At 36.5% G+C, this 12442-nt stretch overlaps 1 protein-coding gene across 1 annotated transcript in view; it reads left to right on the top strand.

Annotated features, from left to right (window-relative positions):
* The window catches only part of LOC149215030 (beta-galactosidase 6-like), a 156977-nt gene that overhangs the window by 79657 nt on the left and 64878 nt on the right, over positions 1-12442 (top strand). Inside the window, exon 6 of the mRNA XM_089389600.1 lies at positions 5571-5711. Within this exon, the coding sequence (XP_089245726.1) occupies positions 5571-5711 (141 nt within the window). The remainder of the gene's footprint in view (positions 1-5570; positions 5712-12442) is intronic.

Genomic DNA, 12442 nt, shown 5'->3' with positions numbered 1-12442 from the left:
TTTCTTCTATAGTTGACAACCTGCTCTGAGAATTGATTTCCATGTCCCTTATCACGTTATTATGAATTACTTGAATATAATCAATTTCTTCCTTATGATTTATTTCCATGGTGACCAGGCAACTTTGCATGGTGGCCATCTGATTAGAATGAGCAATTTCCATGGTTTTTAGATCCTCAGCATGCTACCTTTCTATGGCTAATAATCGGTTTCGAAGATTGACCTCCACATCCTGAATAGAGCTTATTTCATTCTTATGATTTTTCTTTTATGGAGCTTAAGCTCTTCAACATGCTTTTTCTCCATAGCCATCCACCTAATGTGTAAGGATTTCATTTCCTTGGAGTGATCTGCCACTAATCTCTCTTGATTAAGTTCCATTGTTTTCATCAATTGAGCTTGATTGACTTGCATGTCTCTAAGCCTTTGGGTTAATTCCCTGATAAGATTTGCTTGATCACTTGTTCTCGCGTTTCCACTATCTCGGATTCTGATCGCAAAGGCACATGTGGATTCATCATGAAAGTGGTCACAAGGTCTACAATATGGGACTTCTTGATCCTTATTATGCGGCAACTCATTCTCTTGATACCTTTCTATGATATTTGGATCCTTCACATGACCACTTTCATCTTTTTTCTCAGCACTAGAGGCACAAGGTGAGCCCCTTTGACTTTCATATTTATCTTTAAAAGCATTGATGATGTATTGTAAAGAATCAAAGGAGTCATCAAGAAACTTGCAAAACCAATCTCTAGCATCATCTTCCAAAGATAAGTCCATATTGATGTCTTCATGATCATAACATGAAGATCTACAACACATGATCATACAACGAGTAACCATAAGATATGTTTTGCAACAATAATTTCATCATTACCCATGAACAAAGGCAATTTATTAATGTCATTTTTTGGAATATCGTGAAGAATGTTAGTAAAATGACACGGGGAAGACAAGTCATCCATTATGTTCTGCTTTATGGGAAAGGGGGCTAATGGATGTCAGAGAGAAATCTTTGTTCAAGAAAAACAAGAGATCCACAAGAAGCGAACTTCTATCAGAAATTATTGTAAGAAATGAAAGAAATGGAGTCGCCACATGAATCTAGCTCCAACATCCAAAAGGCAAAAAACCGAAAAATTAGTCAAGGATCAAGCAGATGGATATCAGGGAGAGCTTCCTGCTTGAGAAAAATGGATGAATAAGTGGAGTCGCCACCCATACAGGAAACCAACTTAAATGTCCAGGTGCTAAAAGTGTGAATGAACAAAGTGATAAAGTGATGAGAAGATGAAAAATGATGAGATCTAGGTGCCAAAAATGTGGTGTTGGTGGGATAAATGAAAAGATGGAATATGATTTCGAAGATTATGAGAAATTGTCGTAAAGCCAAGGTCCAATAAATTGGTCCCTGCCAATGGCGCAAAAAAATGTTGTGCCACTTGACAGGGTAATGAAATGATAGCGAAATGAAGGATTGTAGGATAGGAAGATTGTCGTAAACCCCAACAATGAGCAACTTCGTACTCGGCAACGACGCTAAAAAATGTTGTGCTGCTTGACGGGCTAGACAGAAAAATGAGAGATCAATTATGAGAATGACATAAATCTCGATAACGAGATAAACTCGTCCCTGGCAACAACGCCAAAAAATATTGTCGCCCGTGTTGTAGAGACACCGCGACAATGCTCAGGATAGGGGCTGTCACTCTGATTCCCACCCACTCCATTCTAGCTGTCTCCCAACAACAGGCTATGGGGGTAGTCCCTATGGAATGAGGTGAAGGGAAGTAAGTTGAGAAATCAACTTACCTGAGAGACACGGATGAGTGGCCTAGCCACTTGGTTGGCCTTCAAGATTATAATTAAATTAGATTTTCTATTATGAGACTAGTGCCTTAATGGAGTCACAAATTCTTTCTTCTTATGAATTGAGACCAAATGACCGGATGGACACCCGTTGCTCGAATGGTTGACTAACCTATGTGAGATGCTTATGCAAGAGATTATGAGTGATTGCTATCTTGGATTAAGATTGGTTAGATTACTTAAGTACTTATGTGAGATTTATCTTAAGAGTACTTAACAATGTTATGATGCAATCTTAAACAAAATAAGCTTCAAGAGATACACGTGTAAACTTCAAGTAACCAATTCACGAATTAACACAAGATGTTATGCCAAGCTACGAGATCAATGAGATTAGCCAATTTCAGATGTATCTCAACAATAAATATTCAGAAAATTCAGACTTGATCAATGTTATAACAACAGTAAGAAAATGCTAAACCAACAATGCTTATGCTTGCCCAAGATCACAAAAATATGCCAACTTAGAAAATATGTATGTTAGCTTTCTCAAGATATATCTTTCAGTAAAATTTCAGATTTGAAGTATAATTTGCAGCAGTAAGTTAACCCACAGATCAACAATAGTGATGTCAACACCAATGCTAAAAAATGCCTAAAAATAGTAAAAATTGCCAAACTTGAGGAAAAATCAATTTTTAGGAATTTTTTAGGGTTGGACTAAGAAAATTTTAGATCTGATATAATTATTTCAACAATGAAACAGTGGCAGATCAGCAATATAAAATTTCCATAAATAGATAACCAATATTTCCAGAAATGGCAAAATACACTAAAACTTGAAAATTTCCAATTTGAGGGCTTTAGGAGAGTTTGATTCAGCAATTTTCAGAACTGATAAGTTTATGACAGCAGTATATTAATGAAAGATTAATAGACTGAAAATACTACAAATAATTCCCACAATGTTTAAAAATAGTAAGATTGCCAAAAAAACTGAAAATTCAGATTTTTTAGACTTTAATTAGGATGTGATTAAAAAATGTTCAGATCTGATTTTTATAATTATGCAGAAATTTCCTGAGAACGAAAATGTTAGATCTAGGTCAAATTAGAGATGCTCAAGTGGCAAAAAATTGTGAAAACGAAGGTTTTTGCAATTCTAAACAATTTTGACCATATATAATTTGATTCTAGGGTCTAATTATCTGTGATTTAACTGTTGTAATGAAACTAAAGCAAAATGAGAGTTTGGAAGTCAAACCTTAGGCCCAAGGCCTTGAAGATCCCACTGTTGAAAATCGTTGAAATTTTGGGATTACTTTGCCACTTGCTAGATATGAATTTTGAGACTTTAATCTTGCAAAAATGCCAAGTATATAGCCTTCAAACTTCATCTTAGGGTTTTGGGTCAACTTTGGGGAAAAGAGGCCAAGAATTGGAGAACAAGGCTAAGGAAAGTCAATTTGTGGGGATAAAATCGTTGAAATGATATATCGGGGGCTGAAATGGCAAGAGGAGGCCAAAAATTGAAACCCGTGTCTTGAAAATTTCTAGATCTGAATTTTGCCATCAAATCTTCCATAAATGGCCCTGCAAAATTGTTTATAGACTAGATCTTACCCTCAAGGGCCTAGATCTAGCTCTTCTCTCACTTGATCCCTTGACCCAACTTGCAAAAATGAAAATAAAAACACTCAAACCCCAAAAATATACAAAATAGATCTAAAACACCAACCCAAGTTAGAAAAAATAAATTACAATTTAATTTACAAAATATACATGGGTTTTTAAATGGATTTTGAGAAAATATTTTTTTCAATATTTTTTACTTGAAAGAACGACTAAAATGCTTCAGAAAAATTAATGATTCACTATAGCCCAAGCGAAGATTAAATCCACTATGTAAAAAACTAGAGATCCAAGCAATACTGATTCTTGCCCAAGTTTGTGAACTTGGAGGCCAATGTTTGAAGTACCCGCAAACACTATGTATTTATCTCAAAAAATAATCTGTTTAGATCACATGGGGAATCAAACCACCTAAGATTAGCTCAAAACTATCAATAGTATGATTTTATCTCCATCTAAGGAAAAAACAGATCTTACCAATATTCACCACAACATAGGGATTCCCGTAGTCAGCACATACCACAAATCAATAAGCAAAAACACCTTCAATTGCACCCCAAAACATTTTATTATGATAGAAAAAATAGTTCCCATCTGACAATAGTTTACACAATGCTTCAACAACAATTCTAGTAAGAGATCAAGATGACTAGAGACTCAAATGACTCTAATTTATAGATAAATCTTCCAAATGGAAAAATAATGGCTAGTTTCTTTGATCCTTGTCAAAATAATCTTGGCCATTGATAAACACTTCAAGATCTTTTAATCTTGGCCCTTGATATTTTATTTTTGAGGAATTTTCGAATTTATCATTTAATTCCATTTTAATTAGCTCAAAATTAATTATTAGATCTAATTTCTTCAAAAATTTGACTTTGACTTAACCACCAAGTTCCAAGAGTCCAAATTTTACTTGAAAAAGACAATATTCCCTTGGAGGACCTTTAAAATTTGATTCTTTCAAGACCCACGAATTTTTCCATTTGGAAAATTTATTTCCCTAGACAATTTAATTTTTGACTCTAACTAATTAATTTTCTAGCTTAGGATTTAATTTTATTTTCTTGAAAAGTTAATTAATTTACACATGAGGGGATTAATTATTTTTCCAATTCTCTATTACATATGATTTTTCTTTTAAGGACTCAATGAGGGAATACAATTTGTCTTAGACCCTCAAGACACATAACCCATTTGCGACTCAATCTGATTTAGTAAACCAAGTGATTTGTAATAAAATAATTTAGCCAATTAGCGTAAATTATTCTCAAACCACTTTTATAGGACTCGACTAAAACAATAGAACTCACATAATAATTCAACAATAAATTTCACCTTAGCTTTGGGGGTTTAAGCTGGAGGGAAAAAAAGTCTCGTGATTAGCGATGTCGAAAAACTCAGATGATCAGTGAAGTTAAAAAGCCTCCTAGGATGGATTTCGTCATCAAATTATAGGCTTACCTAGGCTGTTACATAGACTCATGGTTTTAGTAAGATCATTTACAATATATAACTTGCAGAATGGGATGACTATGACACATGGACTGCTGATATGTGATCCGATTCTTGTTGAAAAAATTGGTACTTCCGCTTCCCTGAACTTTGACAATTTGAGTGCAATAGGGTCTACATGTATTTACTAATTATCTTAAAAGTATTGTCTTATACCCAGGAATTCTTTGTGTCTCATTGATTGAGTGTCGTGTATGTTTAATAACATATGCTTTAAATTGATTCTTGTTAATTATGTTGCACATTCTTGTGTTCCAAGATGTGTTGGTAGAGTTTTTAAGCAAAAATAATGATACTCCATTGTGATATGATAAGTTATACCTTTGTGTGCATATGACATTTCATGCCTTATTCAGGTTGGCACGTTTGATCTATCAAGATATGAAATGTAATACATTGTGCATAGTTTTCATATTTGATTACAAGAAATAGCGACTATTTTACTATTTATGACATTTTTGTATTCAGTGAATATTATCAATAACAATCAGCAAAATGAATGCCTAATGAGGCTATTTTGATAACATAAATACAGTTGGATTTTTTTGTTTCAGTCTGAAATTTAATTTTATGCTAATATATCTAAAAGTCAATAGCTGTTTGTTTTGTAGATAGAGAATGAATATGGAAATGTTGAAGCTGCTTTTCCAGGCGGTTCTTCATATGTGAAATGGGCAGCAAGTATGGCAGTGGGATTGAATACCGGTGTTCCTTGGGTCATGTGTAAACAACCTGATGCACCAGATCCAGTAGTAAGTATCATCTAGTTATATGTCATTTTTTATTATATTTAGTAGTTAACTTTCTTAAAAATCTACAAAGGTATGGCTCTATTGTTTATTTTTGTGTTTTTAATATTCATCAATCAGACCGGGGAAATGAGTAACTTGGAAGAATCTCACCTGCAGGACACAGTCTTGAAACCTTTGTGCTGCCACTATAAACCCCAATTTTTACACTCAAAGCCTAGGATTTGAATCAAGATGGGCACATTAACACTAGTAATACCAACCACTCAGTCTACCCTTGACGGGTGTATAGCTCTATTGTTCATTTACTAGAGATTTTTTTATTTTAAGAATTTTTTTTATTTTTTTTTTGGTTTTCTTATATAAAAAATACGAACAAATAATTAAATTTTGAATTGACCATTATAGATGACATTGATATAAGGATATAATTCTTATTTTTATTGTTTATCTTATTATAAGGTTCACAGACTCACATCTGGTCTTAGAAATGCGTAAATTTTGAGAAATATTGTTTAATGCAAATTCAGAAATTTCTCCTCAACCTTGTGGTTCCCAACTTTATTGTCTGTGGACTTTTAGCATTAGGCTGGCTCTGAAATAACTGCAACAGTATATATTTCACTCAAGTCAAACCAAATACACAAGCCAGTCCAAGAATATAAATATCAAACAATTGTACTGCAAGGAAAAATATGTTCCCAACATTTAAGACACAATTCCTCACAAATAATATCTGAAAATAACTTAATGATGGCAGATTTCTTACATGCCAAATCTGCCCTCTTAGCTTCTATATACTTGTCAAATCACTCAATAAAATCTTCTAAATGTTCATGATAAATTAGCATACCAAACAGTCATAAAAACTATTCATTCACCATGAGAATATAAACCGAAATCAGACCTGCAAGTACACAAAGTTTGGGCAGTGTTACTGCCCAAAACATTGTTTTATGTGATAAAGTTCTAAAGCACAAGACAGACCCTAGGGACACTACATAAGACATACCCATTGTCACCAGGTAGCTCCTTGACACTTTTTTGGTTGGCTCCCCTCCAGCATAAGAGGTGTATCCCTAAAGTCCCTCGACCTAAAATGTGATGGATTAAAGGAATAATGATAAGACTTAGGAGGACAGGTTTGATCTCTTTTCTTATAATTGAATATATTTCACATTTATTAACAACAAAAGGAATTGTTGATTTTATAATATTTAGAGGTGGTTGAATGGAATATTAACGCCTAGAACAGTTTTGGGCATATGGAGTCGCAAAAGACAATTCAATGGGCTGTTTTATTATTATATATGGATAGTATGTGGCTGAGATAAATTTGCAACAATTACGTAACTTTGTTGCCCACTATTGCAGAAAATCAACTAGAGGTACTTGTTACCCACCAAAAGTGGGTAACTCATAGGAGAAATTTTTTCTCCTCATTTGACAGCCAGCCAGCCAGCAGCCCTATGATGGTCTTCAGATAGCTTTATGCCAGAGTTCTCCACCTATTGCTCCAGTTAGTGCTCTCTCCCATCTAGCATTCTTCTTGAAGGAAGGTGGGTCATCTATCAATAAGTACTTTAACCATTTTAGCAATCATGTGCTTTCATTTAATGTTATGGGCATATTAATATGAATTGCAGGGCAAATTGGATGATTGACCGCTCCTGATTGTATCCTTGTTCCCACACTTCTCTAAGGAGGCTAGTCTTTGACCGCAAATTGAATGATTGACCTCTCCTGATTGTATCCTTGTTCCCACACTTCTCTAAGGAGGCTAGTCTTTGACTCTAGTCTAGTGGGACCTCATCTAAGGCTTTATGGTTTAGGAAAAGCACTAATAAGGGGCACTAATTGATATAGCATGTCCATGATAATCAATACATACTAATTTTCATCCTTACCTATTATTCATCTCCATTCTTTGGCTTGAAACTTGATTGTTATTGGTCATTGGGATTGGCACCCTATGTCCACATCCTTGAATCAGGGCTTGGAAACTTGGGTCCAAAGTTTGATGTAGTTGAAAGAATGATAAAAGCATATAAAGCCATGATAGAAAGAAAATGTAAAATGCAAAGGATGTCTGGGACTTATGTAGCACGTGGGCAAAAGCCTAGCATGAGCTCTACCCGCCTCACTAGCCATCACCCAGTTCCTTAAGCATTTAATGCTTCATCTAAAATAAAGGAACTCTTGAATATCCTGATATTGATCCAATTAGCAGGGTTGCTAATGTCTTGGAAACGTGTTGGATGGGCACACATAGGGTAGGGGTCCATTGTTACCTTGAGACAAGCGCCCGCTGTTTAGGATGAACAACCTCCTAAATGGGCATTGAAGGAGTCCCTATGATAAACCCCAAATGATCCCAACAAGATTAGTGCCTTATATGGGGTCACTTGAAGTGGAGGTGTGTAGCGCCCTACTTTCTTATTACAGCAACCATAGAAATAACCATAAAATTCAAAAAAAACAGTAATGCATAGAACTGAAATCTGCACCTACCTGTACTGCTGGTTGACCTCCGGTGCTCCTGCTGAACTGGCAATTCTGAACTGTTGGCTGATTTGATCCAATTTCGGGATGGCCAATACCACCCTACCAGACAGAGCAACCTGGTTGCTCAATCCAGAGAAGCTCTCCACAGAGGCTCTCTGTCCCTCCGTGCCCAGAACTCAGATCAGTCAAGACTCTTCCACTGCAAAGTTACTTCTCCTGGTTTCTGCTGATCAATCCACAATTCTCTGGTTTTTTTTTCCCCCTTCTTCAGGTTCAGACCCTGCTATTTAACCCCTGGTCTGGCGGTGGCCGCCCTCCCACTTGCAGCCACCGCCTTCCTTGCATTCAAGTTTCCCGGATATTTTTCCCTGACTTCTGCGTTTTAGCAATGAATGTCCTGCTGGTTCGGACGCGTTTTATTAATGGCTGGGGTGACTCATAGGTAGGTTAATGAAATAATATCCTGAATCCATTAATTGACTTGATAGCATATAACTTTCATATAACCTGTAGGTTTTATTGTGTACACTTTATAACATTATATATGTACTTTATGACACTCAATATAAAGTTCCTTTTATATTTATAACACTACATATAAAGTTCATTTTATACTTTATATTTTACCTTACACAAAGTTATATATAATTATATATATACTTTATATAATTCAATTATATGATTTGTAATATTAATATATATATATTTTATAAGGTTAAATTGTATATTTTATAAAATTTAAACTTATAATGTTTTAAATTTAATTTATATATATAATCTTAACATACTTATAGTTTAAATTTCCGCACAGTTGGTTTTATTATAAAGTTTAAAACTTTATAAGGTGGATTAATTTAGCAGGGTTGTTACATACATTCCCCCTTCTGAAAACTTCGTCCCGAAGTTAGAGCTTTAGGTTCAAGGTTTTAACGGACATGCCCTTTCCTATCTAGCTTCCCAAGCTATACAAACTCATCCTATCCTTCCTAATCTCTTCTGCTCCCATCCTATCCGTCCTCTACTAGAGTATGCCATGGCGTCAATTTACTGACCTAACCATTCATAACACAAAGGTAACAGCGTCGACTATACCGACCTGATTCCCAGTAGGCATCCGGCAGTCATCATCACACGTCTAGGGGAGCGTGACTCGCACAGTCCTCCCATGACTCCAGGTTTCGGAGGATAAACGGTGGGTAACACCTCCACCCCTCCAGTAGCATCAGGGCTACTACCCTATCAAAGAATCACTTTGAGCTTTAACTGATCTGAGTTCTGTCATCACGTGGTCATCTCGAAAATTGGATCAATTATCTGCAATCGTAGTTTATCTGCAAGTTTACCTGCAATCTTATACTTACCCAGCATTTGTAAGATGTGCATCAGCATATTCGAAATAACTTATGTATTATCTATATATAACAGAATTTTGTTTATTTTCTCATGCATGTATTCTGACTTTTCTATAGGGTGTATTCACTTCCTGTCTTTTATTTCAGTTGCTCGTTTTGACATGCATAAAATAAAATAGATTTATATTGTTCAATTTCTACCAGAAGTAAATTCATTTGACGGTCTTAATCTTTACTTCAACATTTATAATTGAGTAATATAATCACATATATTGTTTTGGTATCCATGTACCAGCAGGAATTAAACCCATATTATTTTGGTATTTACGTACCAGCAGGAATTTAAACGTATATTATGCCGCAAAGTTTCATGTTTATCACTAATCATTCAAATGTTTTTGGTTCTCTGACAGAGGTGAAGTAAATATATATACTAAACATAGTGTAAAGTTCTTCAAAATGGACATAAACTAGGGTATCTCTGACATATGTCCTCTGTATCCTCCCAAGTCGCCGATCCAGGACTATAATTGTCCCACTGGACCTTAACTTGGTCCACCAGGCGGTTCCTCAGCTGTCGAATTCTACGTTCCAGTATACGTAACGGTTCGACCGTTATGACTCCCTCGTCCGATACCTGCAATTCTTTCCACTGGATGTTATGAGATAGATCAGCTACATAATGCCTTAATACAGAAACATGAAATACATTATGAATTCTATGCAGGTGAGATGGCAGGGCAAGACGATAGGCAACAGGTCCAACTCTTTCCACGATTTTAAACGGTCCTATAAATCGGGGTGACGGCTTTGTCCCTTTTCCGAATCGAATAGTACTTTTATTTGGCTTGATGCGGACGAAGACCTGGTCCCCTACTTCATACCTCCTATCAGACCGGTGAGCATCAGCATAACTCTTTTGTCTATCCTGTGCTTCCTTTAATCGCTCTCTAATCTGCCTGATCTGCGCTTCCATTTCATGGATTAATTCTGGTCCTATTATTACTCGATCTTCTAACCTGTCCCAACTTAACGACGTTCTGCAAGGTCTGCCATATAAAGCTTCAAATGGAGGCATCCCAATCGAACTGTGGTAACTGTTGTTGTATGCGAATTCAACCAAGGGTAAATACTTTTCCCAGTGGGATTGCTGATCCATTACATACATCCGCAACATGTCTTCAAGTACTTGATTTACTCTTTCAGTTTGCCCATCAGTCTCAGGATGGTAAGCCGTGCTTAAATTTAGCTGAGTACCTAAGGCTGTCTGCATGCACGTCCAGAATCTGGAAGTGAATCGCGAATCTCTATCGGATATAATCTTCTTAGGTACTCCATGATATCTGATAATTTCGTTTATGAATACTCGAGCCACGTCAGCAACATCATAAGTATCTCTTACCGGAATAAAATGGGCGCTTTTTGTTAATTTATCCACCACTACCAGAATGGCATTGTGTCTTTGAGAAGTAAGAGGTAGTCCAGTGATAAAATCCATAGAAATGGTCTCCCATTTAGACATAGGAATGTCGTGGGGCTGTAAGAGACCCGCTGGGTGACAATGATCTGCCTTTACCTGCTGACATTCCATACATTTTGCAACAAATTGAGTGATATCCCGCTTCATGCCTGCCCAAAAGAAGAGTTTCTTGGTATCCGCATACATTTTCCCTACTCCAGGATGAGCACAATATACGGCTTTGTGAGCTTCCCTGAGGATGGTCTCTCGAAGATCTTTATCATCAGGAATGTACATCCTTCCATGGAATCGCAAGATCCCATCGCTTTCTAATTCATAACCCTCGAACTTAGATTCTTTTGCCTTAATCCCTTCAAGACTTGCCCTCACCTTTAAATACCAGCTGTCTTTGATAAGACGATCCAGTACTCGTTGTCTTAAGTCCACTTTAATGGGTATGAGAGAAAATATCCGGGGTCTCCTGCTTAAGGCATCGGCTACCACATTTTCCTTTCCCTTAATATATGATATTCCGAAGTCATATTCACTTAGGAATTCACACCATCGCCTTTGCCTGGCATTTAAGTCTCTTTGGGTGAACAAATATTGTAGACTTTGATGGTCGCTTTTAAGTGTAAACTTTCGTCCCACCAGATAGTGTCTCCAGATCTTTAAAGCTAGCATTACAGCGGCCAACTCTAAGTCGTGAGTGGCATAGAGTTCTTCATGAGGTTTTAGCTTTCTGGAAGCATAAGCTATCACTCCCATATCCTGCATCAACACTGCACCCAGCCCTTGCTTGGATGCATCCGTACATACCGTAAAGTCTTTGCCCATATCCGGGACTCTTAGGATTGGTGCACTGGTGAGTAGTCTTTTGAGTTCAGAGAATGCATTATTACATTCCTCGGTCCACTCATACTTAACACCTTTACGCTGGAGGGTTGTGATTGGCTTCGCGATTTTGGAGAACCCTTCCACAAATCTCCTGTAATAACCTGCTAAGCCCATAAAGCTTCGTATCTCATGTGCATTTCTCGGTATTGGCCAATCCATGATCGCTTTTACCTTCTCAGGATCTACTGAGATTCCTTCACCTGATATGATGTGACCCAAATAATGAATCTTTTCCTGAAAGAAGGAACACTTGGACAGTTTTCCGTATAACTGACGTTCTCTAAGGCAGGCCAATACTAGCCGCAAATGCTCCTTATGCTCTTCTTCATTCTTGGAATAGATGAGAATATCATCTAAAAAGACTTGTACAAATTTATCAAGATACTGACGGAAAACGTTGTTCATAAGATTCATGAATACGGCTGGCGCATTTGTTAACCCAAATGGTACCACAGTAAATTCATAGTGACCGAATCGTGTCCGGAATGCTGTCTTAGAGATATCATTTTCAGAAATCCTTA

The sequence above is a fragment of the Pinus tabuliformis genome, chromosome 1_1 (assembly GCF_031772625.1).
Source record: "Pinus tabuliformis cultivar Carrire ecotype Pingquan chromosome 1_1, CPIR1, whole genome shotgun sequence".
Classification (NCBI taxonomy): Eukaryota; Viridiplantae; Streptophyta; class Pinopsida; order Pinales; family Pinaceae; genus Pinus; species Pinus tabuliformis.
Note: the sequence above shows the minus strand (reverse complement) of the source record. Positions and strands in the feature narration are given on the sequence as shown.